This window comes from Eschscholzia californica, unplaced genomic scaffold, assembly GCF_041429995.1.
Source record: "Eschscholzia californica isolate CP2 unplaced genomic scaffold, dmEscCali1.0.p SCAF_1, whole genome shotgun sequence".
In the NCBI taxonomy this organism is placed as follows: domain Eukaryota; kingdom Viridiplantae; phylum Streptophyta; class Magnoliopsida; order Ranunculales; family Papaveraceae; genus Eschscholzia; species Eschscholzia californica.
In genome coordinates this window covers 73,397,986-73,420,536 of record NW_028238198.1, presented here as the reverse complement: position 1 = coordinate 73,420,536, position 22,551 = coordinate 73,397,986, and the positions used below count along the sequence as shown (strand labels likewise).

Below are 22,551 nucleotides of genomic sequence, written 5' to 3'. Positions count from 1 at the left end.
GGTATCGCGAGACAACCAAAAGCAGCGGGTAAAATACGAGGTACTTTGTTGCTTAGTCAAACTTTTATTTAAGCTTTAACAATTTATGGGCTGGTCGTGGCATTAGCACTTTTATTTGCTAATCCTTTTTGTAATAAAGATGACTAGATCCAAGTGGATTGATCTTCAATATCTTATGCCCCAAATCAAAGCCTATTTCTAGACGGCCTTCAACAAAAAAAAAAAAAATAGTACTAGTATTCTGGACGGCCTTCAAACTTGTGTGGGCTTTGAATTTATGCGTGTGCCCGTAACACATCCCTTAAGAAAATCATAAAACGCGCGAACGACTTCACGAGGCGCCATTTCTCCATTTTTAGCTTCTACTGAGAACTTCGAATGACCGAATCACTTATTTTCTGCAACTTCGAAACTCAAACTTGACATCAAAACCTAAAAAAAAAAGAAAATGAGTACCGTTGATAAGATGTTGATTAAAGGAATCAGGAGTTTCGATCCTGAAAATAAACATGTAATCACTTTCTTCCGACCTTTAACCCTAATTGTTGGTCACAATGGAGCTGGCAAAACGGTAATCCTTCATCTTCTTCTTCTCTATCTTTTCTGGGTGTTTCTTTCTTATAATTATAATCATTTTTTGCTGATTCATTAATCAATTTGAACAGACGATTATCGAGTGTTTGAAGCTTTCATGTACTGGAGAGTTGCCTCCAAATGCTAGGTCTGGTCATAGTTTCATTCACGACCCCAAGGTCAGTATCCTCTCTCTCTCTCTAGATTTCTCTCTCTTCATTGATCTTGTGTATGGCCTCTAACTGAAGTTCATTTTTCATGAATGAATCTGGGTTTAGAGTTGTAAAGCTTTTCTTTTTGTACTGCTAATGATTTTTGCAGGTTAAGGGTGAAACAGAAACAAAAGGGCAAATAAAACTTAGATTTAAGACAGCAGCTGGTAAGGATGTTGTTTGTATAAGGTCGTTTCAATTGACACAAAAGGCTTCAAAAATGGAGTATAAAGCAATTGAGAGTGTTCTGCAAACTATTAATCCTCATACTGGAGAGGTAAGTGAAGGTTTGGGTGTGTTTTCACTTTCAGTTTCAAACTGTTATTTAGTTTATTTGAATACATATGTACATTCTGCGAAGATTGAAAATATCATAATTTTCAAATTTTGTATGAGATTGTGACTTTGTAAGTAGCAAGTGGATATAGAATTTTCCTTGAGGATATAATGAACTACATAGATTTGTTTTTTTTTACCAATGCCTTGATTGATAAGTAGATAGATTGGTTTAAGTTGTCAGTAAAAATTTTCAAATTCATGTTCCTTTCCTGCACTCTTATGCATATTGTATCATTTTCTTTGAAACTGTGAATGCATTATGAATATATTAAGGAAAACTCTCTCCGTTTCTCCCTCTCTCAATGTATTAATCACCTGTTTCAAGAAATATAATCCATTCTATGGCACATATACTAGATTCATTAATTCAATTTATTAACGAAAGGATGTACTAGATTCCTGGTTAACTAGTGTTAATATGGGCAATAGATATTTGCTACAAGAGGATTAGACCTTTTGGGAGAAGAATGTGTGTGCAATAACAATTGAGGTTCGCTTAGCTATGATATTAGACTAGTTACTAGTAGCTAGGTTTGAACAACTGGAAACATGAATAAAGAGGCATAAAAGAGATACAGATGAGGAGAAAGATATAACAACTGGTCAAAGCATTAAGCATGTACTAAACATCAAGTAAAATATCTTATTTATAGGCGCGGATGGTAATACCTCGACTTTTTTAGAACATGTCCGAGTCAAATGGCGATGCCATTCGTTTGATGAGAAATAAAAAGGAATATCGAAAATTCGAGTGGCAGAGCTGAAGCAGGTATTTTTGAAGTAACAGAAAGAAATGCAACGACTGGAGTACCTCAAATAGTATCTCGGGGGAGTAATAACTTGGACTTAAAGACTTCTAAACCCCAAATGAATTTAAGCCTTGTAAACACTGACAGAGGCTGATCTACTACTTCTTAATAAGGGCCTAAAATACTCCTATGAAGTCCTAATAGCACTTGACTAGGCAATTGCCAATATGGGCTTCTCGGCTGCTTTGTGGATATCAAGGATGCACCGCTAGGATGTGGATTAATTCTGGATCACAACATAGGAGGCTGAAGTAACTAGTACAGTCGGTCAAGGAAGTAAGGACTAGTATAGAGTATTTGGCACTTAATAATCAATGTTTAAAAAGGCGCATAAGATGCGCATCGAGGCGTACGCCTCGAGGCAAAATATAGGTGTACGGCATTAAAACTTAAGCCTCGATTATCAAGGCAGATTTGGAGAAGGCTTACGACAGGGTAAGTTGGGACTTCCTTTACAAAGTGATGAGCAGGATGGGTTTTGGATACAAATGGAGAACATGGATCTACTCTTGCATATCCTCAACCACTTTCTCCGTCCTAATAAATGGCAGACCTTCGGAAGTATTCCAAAGCTCGAGGGGAACAAGGCAAGGGGATCCTCTATCCCCTCACTTGTTTTTACTAATTGGAGAAGTGCTTAGTCACTGTATGCAAAAGGCGGAAGGCTTGGACTGGATCAGGGGCTTCAAAGTGGAGGAAGGAAGTAGGAGTATAAACCACTTACAATTTGCTGATGATACACTATTTTTCCTAGATGACAACGTGGAACAGGTGAAGAGACTAAGGGACATCCTGGTTTGGTTTGAGTTAGCTTCGGGTCTAAAGGTGAACATGAATAAGTCTTTTATCTATGAGGTGACAGAGACGGAAGGTGGGATGAGAAACTGGGAAGCTCTTAGGGGCTTCGGATGTCCGGTAGGATCTTTGCCAACATCTTACTTAGGTCTTCCTCTGGGTCAAAGGTATAAGTCTAAAGCGGTATGGGATCCGATTCTAGAGAGAGTTAATAAAAAGCTGGCGGCATGGAAGGGTCACTTACTGTCCAGAGGAGGGAAATTAACTCTCATAAAATCGGTTCTTCAAGCCCTCCCTTCATACTTCCTTTCTTTGTTCTCTATACCGAGAGGAATTATAAAGGAGATAGATCGAAAGATGTGTAACTTCCTGTGGAATGGCAAATCGGACAAGAAGAGACTACATTGGACGGCTTGGAAGATGGTCCGACTACCCAAGAAGAAAGGAGCCATGGGGGTTCGAGATTTAAAGAATATGAACGAGGCTCTACTTATGAAGTGGATTTGGAGATTTCAACACGAGGAAGGGGCTCTGTGGAAAGAGGTAATCGGAGCTAAGTATGGTAACAATCCTCGTGAGTGGGGGGAAAAGGTGAGGAATACATCATATGGTTGCGGAGTTTGGAAAGGAATACAATGCTTATCCACTAAATTCAGTCGGCTAACGAAGTGGGAACCAGGTAATGGGGAGTCAATATCTTTCTGGCAAGAAGTATGGATAGGGCAGGACAAGCTGTGTGATAAATTCCCACTTATATATGATATTGCTTCTGATCAGGAAGCAACGGTATCTTCTGTATTCGATAGGTCTAGCAGTGCATGGAATGTTTGTACGAGGAGAAACCTCAATGATTGGGAGGTAGATCAGTTTGTGTTATTGTGCGACTTCCTAAAAGACGTTAGACTAAACACTGAGAAAGACAAGAAAGTATGGAAGGAAGGAAGCGACAAGCCTCTCTGTGTAAGAGAATGTTATGACAGGATGATTCAAGACGTACAAATTCTCTCGGAACCCTTGGTTAAAATTCTTCATAGAAAACATACACCGCCACGGGTAGTCTTCTTAGTATGGTCTATTCTCATTGGTAGAGTGCCTACGGTGGAAGCACTTAAACACGGAGGGTTTCAGCTGCCTAGCAGATGTATTTTATGCAGAATGGAGGAGGAAACGTCAGATCATTTATTCCTATATTGTAGGGTGGCGTCGAACCTATGGGAATATTTCATGGGAACACTAAAAATCCAATGGTGTAGGCCAAACACGATCGTATCAATGTTTGAACAGTGGGATGGTATTAAGAAACCGAACTCCAAAAAGGAGATTTGGGATCTCATACCGGTGGCAATAGTATGGAATCTTTGGAAGGATCGGAACGATAAAATCTTCAAGGAATCGAATTTGTTTTCAGTGACAGATGTGGAAGATGTAAAAGGAACGATCCATTACTGGATAAGCAGTTCTCCTAAGTTTAAATTTACTTCTTTTCTGGATGTAGTTAGGAATTGGGAGGCATGGGTTATGTGAATGTAACATAACCCGAGCAACCCTTTATCCTTCCTCATTCCCTTGTATAGCTTTCCTCTCGTTTAATTCAATCAAGTTTTCAAAAAAAAAAAAAAGCATTCATATCCTTTAACTTTACTATTAAAAAGTTAATTTCCTAAAGTACTACAAACAAATTCAATAAAACATACTATTAATAGAATAAATTACTGTAACTAAATTAAAATATGAGATTGAAACTACGCCTCTTTAACGCCTCGAGGCACCTCCTCGCATTTTCAAAGAAAACTGCATCGAGGCCTAAAAACGCTTTAAACATTGTTAATAATAACATAGTAGGTTAAAAGTAAATGATGAATTGACATGTCTTTTAATAGTGACGCCGTTATAGCAACTCAAAGCTAAATCCTCTAATCTACGTCATTGGGATTTCTAGGTATGACCTAATCGATACACTTCAAGATTTTACCCAAGTTTAAATAACCTATATGTCATGCTTATCGGTAAAGCCCAGATATTCACTCACATTGTCCAATTTTTGCATTTTGTGTAATCTCGGGTGTACTACTTCTTTTCCCGCTGGTAGCTAAGTGGTGTCTACTTTAATTAATGTTTTGTTGTACCTTTTACATATCACATTTCCTGTGATTCTGCAAAACGTCATTTTTTTATTTTTAAAATGCAGAAAGTTTGCCTCAGCTATAGATGTGCAGACATGGATAGGGAAATTCCTGCTTTGATGGGAGTTTCAAAAGCTGTTCTGGAAAATGTTATATTTGTACACCAAGATGAAGCCAACTGGCCATTGCAGGATCCTTCAACGTTAAAAAAGAAGTTCGACGATATTTTTTCAGCTACTCGGTGAGCACTATCCTCCATTTATTAATTGTTCAATGTAGGAAATTAAGGTGCCTTATGTTAGTTACTTGTTTAGGCTTCACTTTGTTTGTAACACTAATGGCTTCAGTTAGCAAGATTTTGTCCAACTCCACGACTAGAACAAATTTTAGGTCTAAATTCACAATCATTGTCAGTGTTATAAAAAAATTTCAAGGCGTGCGCCTTGCGGCGCGCCTCGAGGCGAGGCGGTCACCTGATGCCTTGAGCCTTCGACAAAATTCAAGGGTTTAGTGGTTGAAGGAAGGAGACAATCAAAGAAGACTTTATGCTTATGATTCAGGAATTCTCGAACACAGCACAACTAGATTAGAAATTGAACCAAACCTTTATAGTGTTATTGCCCAAAAGGGATAATGCTGATACTTTGGCGGATTTCAGGCCTATAAGTCTAGTCAGTGGAGTTTACAAGATAGTCTCTAAAGTGTTAGCATCTAGACTCAAGGTAGTGGAATGATCTTATTTCCCCTTTCCAAGGAGCATTTGTGGCTGGTCAGAAAATTCTAGATGGAGTTCTGATTACTAATGAGTAATGAGTTGATTGACTCAAGGAGAAAGAAAGGTAAACAAGGTCTCATAGTCAAAATTGATTTGGAAAAAGCATATGATAGAGTTGCTTGGGATTTCTTGTACCAGACAATGGATAGAATGGGGTCTGGATACAAATGGAGGTCGTGAATTTATGGTTGTGTTAGCTCGGCTTCTTTCTCAGTTATGGTGAATGGCAACCCTACCAGACCTTTTCAGAGCTCAAGAGGAATCAAACAAGGGGATCCCATATCCCCATTATTATTTCTTATGGTCACGGAGTCACTTAGTCACTGTCTTCGAAAGGCAGAAGAAAAAAGATGGGTTCAAGGCTTCAGGGTTCAAGAGAATGGTGTGGCTATTAACCATCTCCAATTTGCTGATGACACACTTTTCTTCCTCGAAGACTCGACGGAACAGATAGGTAAGTTCAAGGATATCCTCGTTTGGTTCGAACTAGCATCTGGCGGAAGGTAAATTACTGTAAATCAGTGATTCTCCCAGCCATTAATGAAGTAGGCCTCCAAGCAAACACTGAAGTGTTAGGATGCACGACTGGTAAGCTCCCAACAAACTATCTTGGTTTACCTCTAGATCAATCTTACAAAAGCAGCTCTATGGGATCCAGTGGTGGAGAAGGTTAAAGGAAACTGTCAGCATGGAAGGCTAAGACACTATCAAGAGGGGGTACATTAACCCTCATAAGATAGTGCTTTCAGCTTTACCTTTTCACTTCTTATCTTTATTCAGTATACCTAGCTCAGTTCTAAAAGAGATCGACAGGAGAATGTGTGAGTTCTTATGGAACGACAAAGAGGACACAAAGAGACTCTTGGGATTTAATTTGCAGGGATCTCAAGGAGGGTTGTCTGGGCATTAAAAATCTAAAGGCAATGAACACTTCTTTGCTGTCTAAATGGCTATGGAGGCTAGCCAAGGAGAAAACTTCCCCGTGGAGAAGCATTATAGTGGAAAAGTATGGTGAATTTCCTGGTGGATGGACTCAGAAATCAATTAAATCTTCTTATGGATGTGGAGTATGAAAATGTATAGCTGCGAAAGCAAAAGACTTTGAAAGAATAACTAAATGGAAACTTGAAAATGGCCACAAAATAAGCTTTTGGAGTGACATTTGGTGTCATCAACTTCCTCCCAAAGAAAGATATCCAGCAATCTACTACATTGCAACCTCCAAAGAGGCATCAGTCCATAGTTCTTATAACTGGCACTTAGAAGCTTGGGTGATCAGAACAAGGAGGAATCTTAACGATTGAGAGATACTAATGTACTTTAATCTGCTGGAGCTGTTAGTGCAGTTCAAACCTTCTCAAGAGTCTGAAGACTGAAGAATATGGAGTTCATGTTAAATTGATAGTCTCTCAGTGAAACACTGCTATTCGAGGCTAGGAACCAGGGGGAGGTGGAAAATCGGGTGTTTGAATTCAAGTGCTTATGGTCTTCCAAAGTACCTCCCAGAGTTAGTTTTGTAGTGTGGGCGGCAGTTCTGGGCAAATTACCAACAGTAGATAACCTCCAGAGGCGTGGGATAGCAAATGCCAAACAGGTGCGCTCGTTGTAAACTGAGTGGTGAGTCGATAGAACACCTTTTCATTCATTGTTAGGAGGCTCGAAAACTTTGGACTTCTTCATCCTTTCTCCTGGTTATCAATGGTGTGCTCCTAGATCGCTATCTCAATTTGTAGAGCAATGGAGGAAATTTCCACACAAGAGAGCCAAGAAGGAGATGTGGAACTTAATCCCTTATGCTATAAGCTGGTCTATTTGGAAAGCAAGAAATGATGGGATTTTCAAGGATTCTATTTCCAGCCTTAACATAGAAGTGGAAGACATCTTAGGCCTTTTGTTTCACTGGAGTAGGAATACGGGGTGGGCCAAAAATTTGTTGTATCGTGATTTTCTTTCGAATTGGGATGATATTATGAAGTAACATGTCAACGTTGTATAGCATCCCTATTCTTTTTGTATATTCTTTTCCTCCTTATTAATTCAAACTTGAAAAAAAAAAAGTAAAATTGTGCATCTGAAATATTTTTTTAGTTGTTGGAATACATAAAAAAAACATTAGTATTTTTGTTTATAAAACACTGATGACTTCATATTATGGTAGTAAAGCTATGTTATATTTCTACATAATTTATGTCATTTTCCTTACAAAAAATATTTTATGCGTAAATGCATTTGAACATGGTGCTGATAAGATGATACTCAACCTGGGTCAATTTTCTGCAAATTGCATAAAATATATTTTATAAAACGTATTTTAAAACATTGATTTTGATTTGTACACTACTTCTATTGGCTGCGTTACAATTAGCATAAGTGTCTCTGTGTAAGTGTTCTTAGTTGGTGTTAGGAGAGTTTTTAGAAGGTCATAACTTGTTATGGCATTATGGGATCTATATTTTACAATACGTTTTATGTCTGAAGGAGGTTTGCTCTCACAAGGGGAGGCGGCGCTCCAAGGCATACCCCTCGATGCGTAAAAGGCGTAAACTATTTGTTTTGTAAGAAAAATGACATCAATTATGTAAAAACATAACATAGTTTTTCTTTCACTACCATAAAATGAAGTCTCAAGTGTTTAATTAACAAATACTAAAGTTTTTGTTTATGTTGTCCAACAACTAAAAATACTTTAGATGCACACGTTTTACTCTCGGGTTCAATTGCTTATGCCTCAATACACCAGGAGATGGGTATATCTTATATCCAAAGGAGTTTTATGGGTGTTAGGGTCTCAGACAGTAGGATGACTTTTTATATCATTTTTTTTTTGTGATTTTAAGTTTGATTTGGTTTTCTGTCAATCAGATATACAAAAGCGTTAGAGGTTATAAAAAAACTTCACAAGGATCAAGCTCACGAGATAAAGACTTACAAGCTGAAGCTGGAGCATCTCCAAACTTTGAAAGATGCTGCATATAAGGTTGATGTTCTCATTATTATCATTTCTCTGTGGATAATATTCTTTTTACTACTATATAATATGCAATTGAGTAATAACTAATAATCATACCTTCAAGTTTTTGGTTTTAATGTAAATAGCCTATATGGACTACGGAGTGCCCTAATATTGTTATTTTGTTATTCATAGTGAAGAAAGCAACAATAAGTATTTTCTACTTTTTTTGTTAGGGTCATAAGAATCGAACTCCTACGAGAGATAGTCATTGTTTCTAAAGATTGAGTGACTTGCCCTATAATCAAATCCGGGTCCTGTTTGTTGTAGAAGGCATGTCCTCCTAGAGATTGCTGAGTATCATTTTGACTCTGGAAGCTCTAAGAATTAGAAAACATCTACAAATAAAGGAACAACTGAACAAGTGAACAACTATCCTAAGTTGTGCATTAAATTAAAGGAAACCAATAATTTTTTCAAAAATAGGAACTTGTGGAGTCGAGTTGCCTTGGCTGCTTTACATCAACGCCCAACAAAATAGAAATAGAGCCCAAGGAAAGACGGGAACAATTTGAGTGATTCACCTTGTCAAGTTGCTAGGGATGAGTTAACTCTGTCCAAACTCGGGGAGTCACTCTGTTTTTTCAGAATTCAGTCATCGTTTAATTTCAAGGCTGGGCTGAGTCACAAGCGAGACCCGACAGTACAGGTGCAAGTCCACCAAGTTTTACCTCATTAGTAATAAGATAACTAGCTTATAATGTAGAATGCTCCTTAATGCACACGCCATTAGAGTGCTCTTTGGAAATAGATATAGCAAATTAGGATAAACTAGATCGTCCCAATCAATAAGCAGATAAAAAACAGATAGACTAGTCTTAACTAGCAGATAAGATTCCTCTATCTCGACTGTAAATAAATTATAATGAGATCCAACTACAAGATTTACTTAAGGCGCCCCCAAAATGAAAGAATCAAATAACATTAGTTAGAAATTACAATGCAACCCTAGCTTAGTTGCTTGTAAATGCGGCCATAAAAAGTTTCGCATCTATATCATAGGGGCACTGTGTTACTTCATATGCGCGTCTGTTGCACTTAAAGAATACTTATCCATATTTATGACGTTTGTTTTTACAGCTCCGGGAAAGCATTGCTCAAGATCTAGAGAAATCAGACTCCCTGAAAACTCAAATACAGGATCTTGAAAAGAATATACAGAAGGTTGATACGAAGATACAACAGGCAGAAACAACACTGAAGGATTTGAGGAATCTAGAGAATCAGATCTCCACCAAAACCGCAACAAGAAGTACTTTATTTAAGCTTCAACATACACAATATGCCGCTCTTGCTGAGGAAAATGAAGGTCGGTAAAATATGTGAAAGGTTGCTAGAACAATGTAGCATCTCAATTCTCAACCATAAGTAAATTGTTAAAAATAAATAAACTTAGCATGGTTACTTTGAGATAAAAAAACAAGGTACTTTTATACTTCATGAAAAGCCTTTGGATTGTAGAATCATGCCTTGATTCAAGGAGACTTAAGGTAGCACCAAGAGCCACTTTCTTATCATGAAAGATCGCTGGGTTTCCATCTTTTCCTGCCTTTTAGGGTATGCATGTTTGTCATATTTCACAGATTGTTTCAACCTGTGCATGTAAGCGTGCTTGTCACTTGGGAGCACAATTTGTCAACCTTGTCTTATTCTCGAAAGTTCTCTCGCTTATGCAGACACTGATGAGGAGTTAAAGGAGTGGCAAACCAAGTTCGAAGAAAGAATCGCACTTTTAGAATCTAAAATTAGGAAGTTGGAAAGGGAGATGAAAGAAACTGATACAACACGAGATTTCCTAAGTCAGGCCATTAAAGAATCTACGCGGGAGATTGGCAAGCTCCAACATGAAGCCGATGTAATAATTTTCATCAAGTTTGGAGAAGTGTATTTGTTTCAGTCTTATAGACGAGTTATACAATTATGGTTTTTTGTGTTGCTCCTCAGGCTCATAATTCCTTGAAACATGATCGCGATTCTACGATCCAAAGGCTTTTCATAAAGTATAATTTAGGGTCTCTCCCGAGTATTCCCTTCAGTGACGAAGTTGCGTTTGACCTCACAAATCGTATTAAAACAAGGATGATGGGTCTTGAGAAGGACTTGCAGGATAAAAAGGTAAATTGCTGTGCTGTATACCTATTTAGCTTACACTATTTGTTTTCTTATTGTTGGTATTGAGTTTTAGGCTTAGAATACTGTGAACTTGTGAACTGTGCAAATGGAATTCCATGTATACCTTGTAAGGCTGCAAGTGCAAATTATTTATCACCAGCTGAGTAAGGAATAATATTTACTCGATGCTACAATGCTACCACTCGTGTTGTTGCCTAAAAAACTTGAAATACATTTTTATATCTATATCCTCTCTTAATCAGCGCAGGCTCACTAGTGCTTTGTGCATAGCGCCTAAATTTTGCCTCAAGTTACTTTATAGTGCTTGCTTTTTCTCTTATTCCCATATTAAAGCAGGTGAAATGTCTTTTGGATTAGGCTTGATTTTTTTTGAAACAGCTATTTATTGAGCATGATTTATTTGTATGTATTCCACTTGAACTTGTTATGATTGTTTATTTTAAATGATGTCATTGTTTTCAGCAAGCAAATGACATGGAACTCAAGGCTTTATGGGCTAGCTATGTCGCTGCAGGTGAGCGCCTTAGTGCACTAGAAGGTCAAAAGGAAGCAAAACTACAACTGAAGGTACATTTTTGGGAGATTATGTTGGGTGTCTTCAACTTCAGCTCCCATGTTGATTCTCTGTTTCTGAATTATTTTTATGGTTTGTTCTTGTTGTTTTAAGATGGATATTATCAGGGGCATCAAGGAGAAGGAAAATGAGCGAGATGTTGCTGAAAATCAACTTTCTAATTTCAATCTGTCTCACATCGATGAAAAGGAGAAAACCTTGGTGAAGATCTTGCCTTGTACCTTGATTCTGTTTCACAGTTCAAACATATAAAGAGCTACTTTCAAGTATATTCATATATTGCTTCTGGATATATTTCAGCAAATGGATGTCGAGAAAAAGACCCTTCAGATTACAGAGAAAGATTTTGAGTCTAATATACAACAAAAGAGAACTGAAGTATTTGGCTTGGAACAAAAAATTAAAGCACTTGACCGTGAGAAGGACGTCCTCACTAGTGATTCAGAGTACAGGGTAAAACTGGACTTGAAGAGGGGAGAACTGGAAAGCCGCAAGAAGAAACATAAAAAGATGCAAGATTCTTTTTTTGCTTCTGTTTTATGATGACATATTTGTTAAGGTTGATATGTGTAGAATCTCATATTATTGTTTATACTTCCTTTTCTTTCTTTCAGTATTGACGACCACAAGGAAAAAATAAGAGGTGTGCTGAAAGGGAGGCTTCCTTTTGACAAGGACCTGAAGAAAGAAGTAACTCAAGCTCTAGGGTAGTCACTAATTTCCTCTCTTTTATCTTTATCAGTTAACACAAAGATTAATCCTGATGTAGTTCCTCGCTGGGATGGTTGGAAACTCACTGAGTCGGTTCCTTTAATGTCAGCATATTATTTCAAATCTAAGATAATTTGAAAGTGGCGTTAAGATTCTCTGACACAGACCATAGCCCGTAGCAACTAAAAGTACATAGCAGGGATATACTTCATCTGCTGACAGCGTTGGTTGAAGAAGGCTATTTCAAATAAACTTGAAAGTATCAAAGGAACCATTTTTGTTGGATTAGAAGATTACCTTCTTTTAAGAATGTATCTTTCATAGACGTTGTTGTTAACTGGGAGGCCTGGATATTGTGAGATTTCTAGTTGCCTAACCCCCAACTATTGGACATATTTTTCGTTTTTCTTTTAATATATTCATTTAAAGTTTTAAAAAATAAAAAAATAAACTTGAAAGTAGTTGTCTTTGAATGGCAGGTTTTTCGAAAATTGATTACCAACTGTTTTTTTAGAATCCGAGGAAGATTTGATCCTTATCTTCTCTTCTGTCAATTGCTTATGTAACCAGTCTGTTTTTAGAATCACATCTAGCTTCAACTGTTTGTCAGGAGCATAAAAAGACGAATCTCTACTAACATTTTTTTTATTTGTGTTCATCCTAGACATACACTTTGTCCTTTCATTTCCGTTAATTTACAAAGTGTGCTCCACTTCTCCTTTTCCATCTTATATTGTAGTTAACATATTTTCCTTCCTAGTGCAGGGCACTCAAGAAAGAATACGATGACCTGAACTCAAAATCCCTTGATGCAGAAAAGGAGGTGAAATTGGTTCAGATGAAAATACAGGACACAAAAAGCAACTTGGCTAAGCTTCAGAAAGATATGGATGGTAAGCCATGTTGAAAACCAATAAAAAGAAAAACAATCTAATGAGCCTCACATCCGATGTTATAAGAGGAGAAAAAGCACAACACCTATTCTTCATAATAAGTGTCACTATATTTATCGAAAACTCTGTTTTTGCATATTTGTAAATTTGTTTTATTGTGCTTAGTTTTGAGGATAAAATTACCCTTATTGCACTACCAAGAATGTTATGTATCCTTTAATAGTTGCAAAGTTCAAGGCTGTTTTATATCCTTCACTAGTACGGACAATTCTGTTATTCTTTTCCTGGTTAAAGGTCACCTTAGAAGTCCATTAGGTATACGAGTATTTATTACTGGTCACTTTTAAGCAGCAATTTTGGTCTTCTTTTACAAGTAAAAATCAAGTATCAACCATGGGTCTGCAGGTAAATGCCTCCCTGTGTTGAGCTTTAAAGTATCAACTACAAGCTTCGATTTTCTTTCTTTAACCAGTTTGCTTGACTGATATCGATTTTACTTCTTTAAAAGCTACAGCACAGTGACTGTAACTAATAGTGTTTCATTCTCTTGTATGATGCAGCAAGAAAAAGATTTATCGACTCAAAACTTCAAACCTTGGTTCAACGGTCCTCTTACGTTGATTCTTTTCCGGAAGTCTTGCGTGAAGTTACAGAGAAAAGGGATGTGCAGAAAAGGTCTGTGGTTTTGCTAACTCGCTATTACACGTTTAAAACAGCTCATATTTATTTGTGATGCATCAAATGCAGCAAATACAACATTGCAGATGGCATGCGGCAAATGTTTGATCCATTTGAAAGAGTAGCACGCGCCCATCATGTTTGTCCCTGCTGTGAGCGCCCTTTCTCATCTGAAGAGGAGGATGAGTTTGTTAAAAAGGTGCACAATTTTCTTCCTTTATTTCTTGAGCTGCATACAAGCTGTACCTTCTGATTATAATATGCTTGTTTCTTGATTCTTGTTTCATTTTAACTGTCTTGTTTTATGCAGCAAAGAGTAAAAGCTACGACTTCTGCAGAGCATTTGAAGGTTCTGGCAACAGAGTCTTCAACTGCTGACTCACTGTTCCAGCAATTGGATAAGTTACGTATGGTATATGAGGAATATCTTAAGCTTGGGAAGGAAACAATTCCTCAAGCCGAGAGAAATTTGAAAGATCTGATAGAAGATTTGGACACAAAGTCACAAGCACTTGATGATGTAACTCTCTCTCTCTCTCTCATATATATATATATATATAGTCACAATCATGAGCATAGGTTTTGAAGCATCAACTCTTCGTGTCTTCGATTCTCAAATCACTTACAAAATAGGTTACAAAGAATCCAATACGAAAATATTGTACTAATTAGGGGATATTAGCAGTTTGACTAGGCCTAAGGTAGCCTAGGTTCGAGTCTGCTTTTCTTCAAAAGTTGGTAGTTTCACAAATATGACCAAAAACTGGCAATCAAAGGTATTTCATCCTGGGAAGCTCATTTTTGATTGAGTGGTAACATGTTAGTATCTCCATTGGGGAGACTGGGATTTGAATTTTACTGTTTAAAAATAAAGAGCTCATTTTTTGATTGAGTGGTAACATGTTAGTATCTCCAATAGTTAAGATTACACCTCCCAAACTTATCTCCAAGGGTTGTGATCATGTCTTTCAAACTTATCTTAAAACCCTCTCCAATGGCTAAGATTACACCTCCCAAACATATCTCAATGGGTCGAGATTATACCTCACAAATTTATCTTCAAACCAAGGAATGAAATTTCGGTTTCGGTCGGTCCAAAAGTGGAAACGTTTCGGTCACTGTGGAAATCTTATAAATCTACAGAAATGATAGAATTATGATGCAATTATGTATAACAAGATTATTGAACCATAATGAAGTATAAAAATGATGTTTTACATTATTTATTAGTTTGAGGGAGTATTAACAATTACATAGTTACTTCCGACGGTAAATTGAATAACTTTTTGGCTATAACACCCAAAAGATAACATTCTTACTGATAATAGTTAATAGTTAACAAACTATGTTAGTCTGAGAACGTATCGTCAATTACACAGTTATATCAGAGGTGTTACTAAGATAAAATCAATTTAGGTTAAGTCAAGGCATAAATCATTCAAATAGATTTAAAAACCATTAAAAACATAACATAAAAATCAAGAGAGATCTAAGAGAAATGAAGATGAAAAAGACGAAGAGAAGGGATACGTTTCTAGTATTAGTTTCTCCTTTTTTTTTTTTTTGCTAGATTTCTACTATGTCGGATGAAATTTCCATCATGTCGGTGGAAATTTTGATATTTCCAACAATTTCGGTGGAAATTTCGATCATGTCGGTGGAAACTATGCAGGAAATAGTTGTAAGTGTTATTTCGTGCACCTAATCTCATTTTAGGAAACGTTTCGCGAATTTCGGTGAAATTTCGACAAGTTTCATTCCTTGCTTCAAACCCTCTTCAATGGTAAAGATTACACCTTCAAAATATATCTCCAAAGGTTGAGATTACTAGAACTGTCCGTGTCCCGCGAACACGGGTTATACCCACGTATATAGCATACTACTAAACCTACATATCAAAAACATAAATGAGATTCTAATGAAAAAAAATCAGAATACATGTAAAAAGATTACTAATAGAAAATGATATACTAACATAAAACAGAACATGTAAAATCCTAAAAGAGTACTAATAAAAATGGTATGCTAACATTAAGCCAGGAAAGGAGATAAAAACAGTAATTTCAGAGAGAAAGTCAGTTCGTTTGTCTTTAGACTAAGACTAAGAAGAAAGAAAATGGGAAAAGAGTAAAGAAGAATAAGAAAAAGAACTTGGTAAATTGTACATTTTCATTCCCAACCTTCAATATAAGGTTTTAATAGTCTTTCCTTTTTTCTTTTCCTTCTATTTGTCTTTTACTTGCTTCATTCAAAGAAGGGATGAAAGTTTTGAACCCAAAAAACCCTTGCGATTCTACAAAAGGTTGAATCTAACGACTCCATCTGAATCCCACGATTGACGATTTAAATTATATGGTTGAACTTATGAATCTTACGATTTAGGCTTATAAATGGTTTGAAGTATGATTTGGATCAAAACTTGTACTATCCAATTCCAATCGTGCGATTTGACTCGTAGATTGTACGATTTTAACATCATTGTCTATTGCTTAAATTGATGATATTTCTAATTGCTTAAATTCATTCAAAGTTTTCAAAGAAAAAAATGATATTTCCAATTGTGTGCAACATTGCAATTTGCAAGTTTATGGTTTCAGTTGCCACTGCATTAACTAACTTTTCTACCTCATATGGTATTTAATGAGCTTCACTTTTGAACTGTGCCTGGAAGTTTTAATCCTGACAACTAAAGATTGGTGGTATGCAGGTTTTAGGTGTGTTAGCTCAAATAAAATCTGAGAAGGATGTGGTCGAAGGCTTGATCCCACCTGTTGAAAATGCCGACAGACTCTTACTTGAGATGCGGGGTCTAGAAGAGGAAGTTGAGGATTTAGAGTCCAGGCTTGATGCTCGAGGGCAAGGTGTCAAATCCTTGGAGGAAATTCAGTCACAGCTTAGCAATTTTCAGAGAATGAGGTACTCCATTATGAACTTAGTCATAAGGTGTTACAGGATAGGTCTTTAGTTAATTTCGTTTTTAAGACAATTACACTTCAGAACTTTGTTTTCTCTTCATCTGTTTTATTGCTTGCTCAAATGTTTTGGTATTTTCAAACAGGGATAACCTGAATAATGATCTTCAGAAGCTATGGGAAGAACAAAGCTACTTGAAAAATGACCTATCAAGTGTTCAGATGCGTTGGCACACTACAAGAGAGGAAAAAAGAGAAGCATCAAACATACTGGATAAAGTTAAAAGAGCGGAAGAGGATTTAGATCTTTTGGCGGAAAAAAAACATCAAGTTGAACTTGATGAGAAGGTTAATAACTAGATATTTGCAGTTTTTTCCCTGTTTCTGGATACTCCTGAGATTGCATACACTAATGATGCAATCATAAAGCCTTTTTGGGGCTTTTACCTGTTAAAAAGATTCATTCCGACATCTCTTTTCTATTTTTTGTGATTTTTGTCTCCCATTTGCATGAAATTGCATTTCAGTTTGTAGCACATCAAATTTGTATATGTTACCTGTGCGCTATTCGTTCAATTATATTCAAACGCATTGCCTCTGTTTAAGTACTTCTAAACTATTCACAATTAATACAGTTTACCTAGAATTTGGACCCATTCACGGAATCAGAGAATGTTTGCAACAGTTTGCTAGCTTGGGTGATGTTTGCAAACTTTTTCCATAAAATGAATGAACTTCATAATCAGTAGCTTCAAATGTATAGAGCTCTCTAAATATGATACTTTGAATTTGATCCTCTGAGAATTACATTATCTAATCATATATTTTTCCGGTTGATGAGTGGAAGCATGAAAGTGAGAACCTCCCGCAAGGGCAGCGTATCAGCTTTGTTATTGTTAAAGTTAAACCACAAGAAAGTTCGAGCCATTTGTTAATTGTATCTTTTCTTCAAAATGATTATTGATGAACTATTTTAAATTTGAAGAATTAATGAATTTATTTATTCTTATGACAGCATGTGGGAGAGGCTATTTATCCTTTGTCCAAGGAGAAAGAGAAGTTGCTATCCAATCATACCGACTTAAAACTAAAACTTGAACGAGAATTTGAAGAGCAATCTGAATTTAAAAGACGCTACCAACAGGAGTTTGATACGCTTTTAGCGATTACTACAAAGATTAAAGAGTATGTATTATCAACAGGAGACATGTTATACACTTGTGTTTCTTGTTAGTGATCTTGAACTAGAGGTTCTCTTTCTTCCCAGGTATAATGATGCTAAGAAAGGGGAGAGACTGAAGGAATTACAAGAAAAGCTTTCTATATCTGAATCTCAACTTCAAAATTGTGAGACCAGGAAAAATGAAACTTCAGCAGAGTTGAGCAAAAGTAAAGAATTGATGCAAAATCAAGGTCAAATAAAAAGGAACATTGATGATAACTTAAATTATAGGAAAACTAAAGCTGAAGTAGATGAGCTCTCGCTGGAGATAGAGTCACTAGATGAGAGAATACTGAAAGCTGGGGGAGTTTCTACTTTCGAAGCTGAACTTAAGAAACACCTGCAGGAAAAGGAGAGGCTTCGCTCAGAGGTAAATTAATACAACAGATTCACGTTTCTAGTTTACCTACCCGATTAAAATCCAATATTTTGTATATTTTGCATTTCTCTCTGTCCTTAGCGACTTCCAAGAAATAAATTCCTTTTCAGCAACAAAGTAAGAGGATACTTCAACCTACTTCTGTGTTTTAAGTTTTAACTACAGAACGAGTCAACCTTTTCTTGAATGACAAAGGGAAAGAACCAATAATGTATGCCTATAGCCTTATAGGTTCATTTACTCAATTGAGTGAAAGTGTGAAGAAAGGACATAGATTTTGATGATAAAACTAAGAAGTTAATATAAACTGTAGATAGAATTTTTTTTCTGTAAAATTGACTGGTAAGGTTGTGTTGTAGGAAAAGCTCACATGCCGAGCGAAATGTTTGCAACTGATGTTCTATGTCCTTGTGGATAACTGATTGAACTCTCTATCTGCCAGCTTGACAGGAGTCATGGAACATTGTCTGTTTACCAGAGTAATATTTCGAGAAATAAACTTGACCTGAAACAAGCTCAGTACAATGACATTGACAAGCGATACTTTAATCAGCTGATCCAGCTCAAGGTTTAAGACATTTATAGTTCTTTAGTGTTTATAAATTTGTCCTCCAATATTTCATTTTCTGAGTAAGTATTTGTGTTTCAGACAACTGAAATGGCAAATAAGGATCTCGACAGATATTACAACGCACTTGATAAGTAAGTAGCACAAGTCTCTAAGGCTTCAGTTAGATATTGCCTTACACTTTTTTGAAGGATGTTTATGTAACAATTTGAAAAGTTTTCTTTAAGCTGTCCATTGTTGGAACCTAGTTTGAAATTTCCAACAATTTCGGTCGAAATTTCCATCATGTCGGTGGAAACTATGCAGGAAATAGTTGTAAGTGTGATTTCGTGCACCTAATCTAAATTTAGGAAACGTTTCGTGAAATTTCGGGAAGTTTCATTCCTTGGTTTCCCCAAAGCGCTGACCTTCTTAAAATGCTCTGTTATATGCAAAACTACCTGACTTACCACTATGTTTCTCATGTGAATATTCGTTAAATGAATCCATAGTTTTCGACATAATGGTCTATTTATTTCGACTCTCACGTCATTAGTACTCTGTACAGTTGTTTGTTGTGGTATGCCGATACATAGGTTAGGTGATTTTACGCTTACTTTGTCACTTTATCCTTTACTAATTACTAAGTAGTACTTGTTTTACATTGTTTCCGGAGAATCCCCTTACTAAAGTTCTAGCAAGAAATCCGCCAACTTTATTTGTTTTGATTTTAAAATCCAGATATTTGACTATTTCCTGAAATATTGGTTTTAAACTATTTTCACATTTTATGCACTTCCTAGTAGCTAACCTGTTTTTGTCAAACCTCCTTGAGCTTCCTGCGATGAACTGTGATCTCTTACTGTGATGAAAAGAAACAAAACAAAAACGAAGTATAAAACAGAGCAGTCTTGTACCTTACTGGAAGTAGTATACAACAATGTTTAAGATTATCTCAGTGTGTATTTAACAAAGCATTTTATCTCACATATACATTTAACTTCACTAATTCTTACAGCAACGTTGAAGTTTATTACATTTTGTAATTGGTGCCCGGTTTAACTGAACTATTTTATTGTATCACCCAGAAGCTTTTGTACACATTTACTGAAACTTAATAATTATGTTGATTTCGCGTTTGGCCATTGAAATCCTTTTGTCGTATCCTTATTCCTTATACAAGCTTATTACAGCTTATTACCTTTTAATTGAAACATTATGATTCAAAACTTCATCTATATAATCTTTTGTACTTTTCACTTTGTTGTAGAGCCCTCATGCGCTTCCATACAATGAAGATGGAGGAGATAAATAAGATTATAAGGGAATTGTGGCAACAAACATACAGGGGACAAGATATTGATTATATAAGTATTCATTCTGATTCAGATGGTGTTGGCACTCGATCTTACAGCTATAGAGTACGCAAAAACCGTCATTCTCTGTTTCTTGTTATTTTATTTAATGGGTTTTTTCCTGAAAATCTGGAGGACATTTTGCGGTTTACTTTGCAGGTTATCATGCAAACAGGGGATGCGGAGCTGGAAATGCGAGGAAGATGTAGTGCTGGTCAGAAGGTGAGCATCTATTGATTCCCTCGATCTCTCTTTTGTTTGTTCTACCTAAGTTCTCCTGGAAACGAATGAGTTAGTGACCCCATTGTTGACTATTATGTTCCAATGTGAACGCCTTTCCCCAATTTTGAGGAAGCATATTAGTTTTTTGCTTCTCGTTTTGGTTTCTTTATTGCTCTACTGTTCAAAGAGTCTCATAGTAAAACTAAAAGAAAAGAAAGGGGAAAGGAACATAGAGGAAGAAAAATTTAATAAAAAGATTGTTTAATCTTTTTGGCCTCCCATGTTCGTCTTATTTGTGTTCATGACTTATTTTATGTTGAGTTTATTTTGTCAGAACTTGCTGCCCCTTTGAACCATTTCACTTCGCTGAAAATGCCCAACTGCCTTAAGTGATTGCAATTATTTGAATTTTTTTTTTATGAAATGCGATTATTTGAAATTGAACATAAGAACATTATTCACATTATTTTTCTGATTTCACGTCATGCTTAGTTAGACATCTAACTTACTAGCCACTTAAACTCGTGTACATATTAGTGACCTTAGTATTTTGCTTTTCCTTTTATTGGATATTTAGTTGAGAGATCAGGATACCTCAATTTTGTCCATCTTGTATTCTTGCTTTCAGGTTCTTGCTTCGCTAATAATACGGTTAGCATTAGCTGAAACTTTTTGCCTCAACTGTGGTATACTAGCTCTTGATGAACCAACTACCAACTTAGATGGCCCAAATGCTGAGAGCCTTGCAGCAGCTCTCCTAAGGTACTCTCTTAATCTCTGGTGGCCATATATTTTCTTCTTTTGGGGGTTTGTGTCTGGATACAGCACACAGTTTAAGGCTAGCAAAACCTTCGCTAACAAGATCCCAGTTGGAAACCCCATTCAAGAATCAAGACTATTATTACTACAAATTCTCCCTCGACATTGTCTATTCTGGAGGAAGTTTGGAGGGGAAGGTTGAGATCAAACTTCTTATCTTAGGTGTTATATGCCACATCTCCTTCGGAACCGTTTCACAGACTTGGCTATGCTTACGAGTTCAAGGCTTGAAGCTTAGTAAAGTTGAGCCCTTTTTGGGTGGGCTCGTGGTGCCTCCTTTCGGGAACAAAGCGTTGTACCCATCGAGCTTGGTCTTGGGTGGTAAAAGTAGGGAGAATATAGTTATGACTTCAAGCTTAGCGAGTGCCCAGGACTTCTGGGACTGGGCTCATGGTGCCTTTGTCGGAAACAAAACCTTGAATCCATCGGTCTTGGGTTTGGTGGCAAAAGCATGGAGAATATCATCAACTGCTGGGGCTTGGGTCGTTACATCAGACACCAATGATCTTTTTGAGTGGGTTTTAACCACTCAAATGGCCGAAAGTTGTAACCTTAGCAGGATAAGTAGGTATAGGTGATAACATTGAGGTGCGAACTTTATCGCTCATATAAATTTCCTGTCCCTTGTCAGAATAATGGAGGATAGAAAAGGGCAAGAGAATTTTCAACTAATCGTAATTACTCATGATGAACGATTCGCCCAACTAATTGGTCAAAGACAACATGCCGAGAGATACTACCGCGTTACCAAGAATGAACAGTAAGTCCGTTATTCTTTTATATTATTTCTGGCACAATAATCTGTTTTCCACCCAGTTATATATCTGATTAGAACTTGTATATGTTTTCCCTTCCTCAGTCAACATAGCATTATCGAAGCCCAGGAGATCTTTGATTGACAAATCCATTGAAAGACTGAAGATTTCGTGGCATTATGAAGAATATATAGTGAATCCCGAAAGTTAGAAGATCGAGGTGGGTTAATGACAGGCTCTCTGTTAAAATAATTTCAACTGTAGTACAACTGTGTAATATAACCAGAAGAACCCCAAAACCTATACTCATGAATTATGTGTTTCAGTTTTTCTGGCATGGATAACTCTACACTGAGGGAAACCATCATCATTTGACTCGCTCCTTCCGAGTAATGTAATTCTCTATAATCTACTAGGTTTAATGTTGTCTTTACATACGATGTCATTTTTCAGGGTAACCTACCCTACTTTACAAATGGCATTTCAACAAGTGAAAGATAACTGATTAGATTATCACGACCTTCTAAATGTTTTTCCTTTTGGGGCTAAATCAATTGTGCCGTAATCATGACTGGCTGACAAATTTTTTCCCTATTGTTTTCTTTTGCGTCTATTTACCTGCTTTCAATTAGTCCATGTAGGTTACAATTCAGGGTCAACATACTACATATTGTCTTAGAGTATTGCAATCGGGTGAACAATCAAGAGGCACACA

General features: G+C 36.6%; 1 protein-coding gene across 1 annotated transcript; it reads left to right on the top strand.

The window, feature by feature from the left end:
* The first annotated feature begins 260 nt into the window (after nt 1–260).
* RAD50 (DNA repair-recombination protein (RAD50)) lies at nt 261–22,269 on the top strand. The gene is made up of 27 exons (XM_086655456.1): nt 261–571; nt 666–752; nt 895–1,062; nt 4,917–5,092; nt 8,489–8,603; nt 9,717–9,945; nt 10,313–10,491; nt 10,581–10,751; nt 11,232–11,336; nt 11,437–11,544; nt 11,644–11,855; nt 11,958–12,050; nt 12,820–12,947; nt 13,508–13,622; nt 13,695–13,824; nt 13,936–14,145; nt 16,333–16,541; nt 16,684–16,885; nt 17,553–17,722; nt 17,805–18,129; nt 18,581–18,706; nt 18,788–18,840; nt 19,956–20,106; nt 20,200–20,262; nt 20,891–21,024; nt 21,713–21,841; nt 21,941–22,269. Exons 1-27 carry the CDS (start codon nt 449–451, stop codon nt 21,978–21,980), a joined length of 3,951 nt encoding a protein of 1,316 aa, XP_086511582.1. The 5' UTR covers nt 261–448; the 3' UTR covers nt 21,981–22,269.
* The last annotated feature ends 282 nt before the right edge of the window (nt 22,270–22,551 follow it).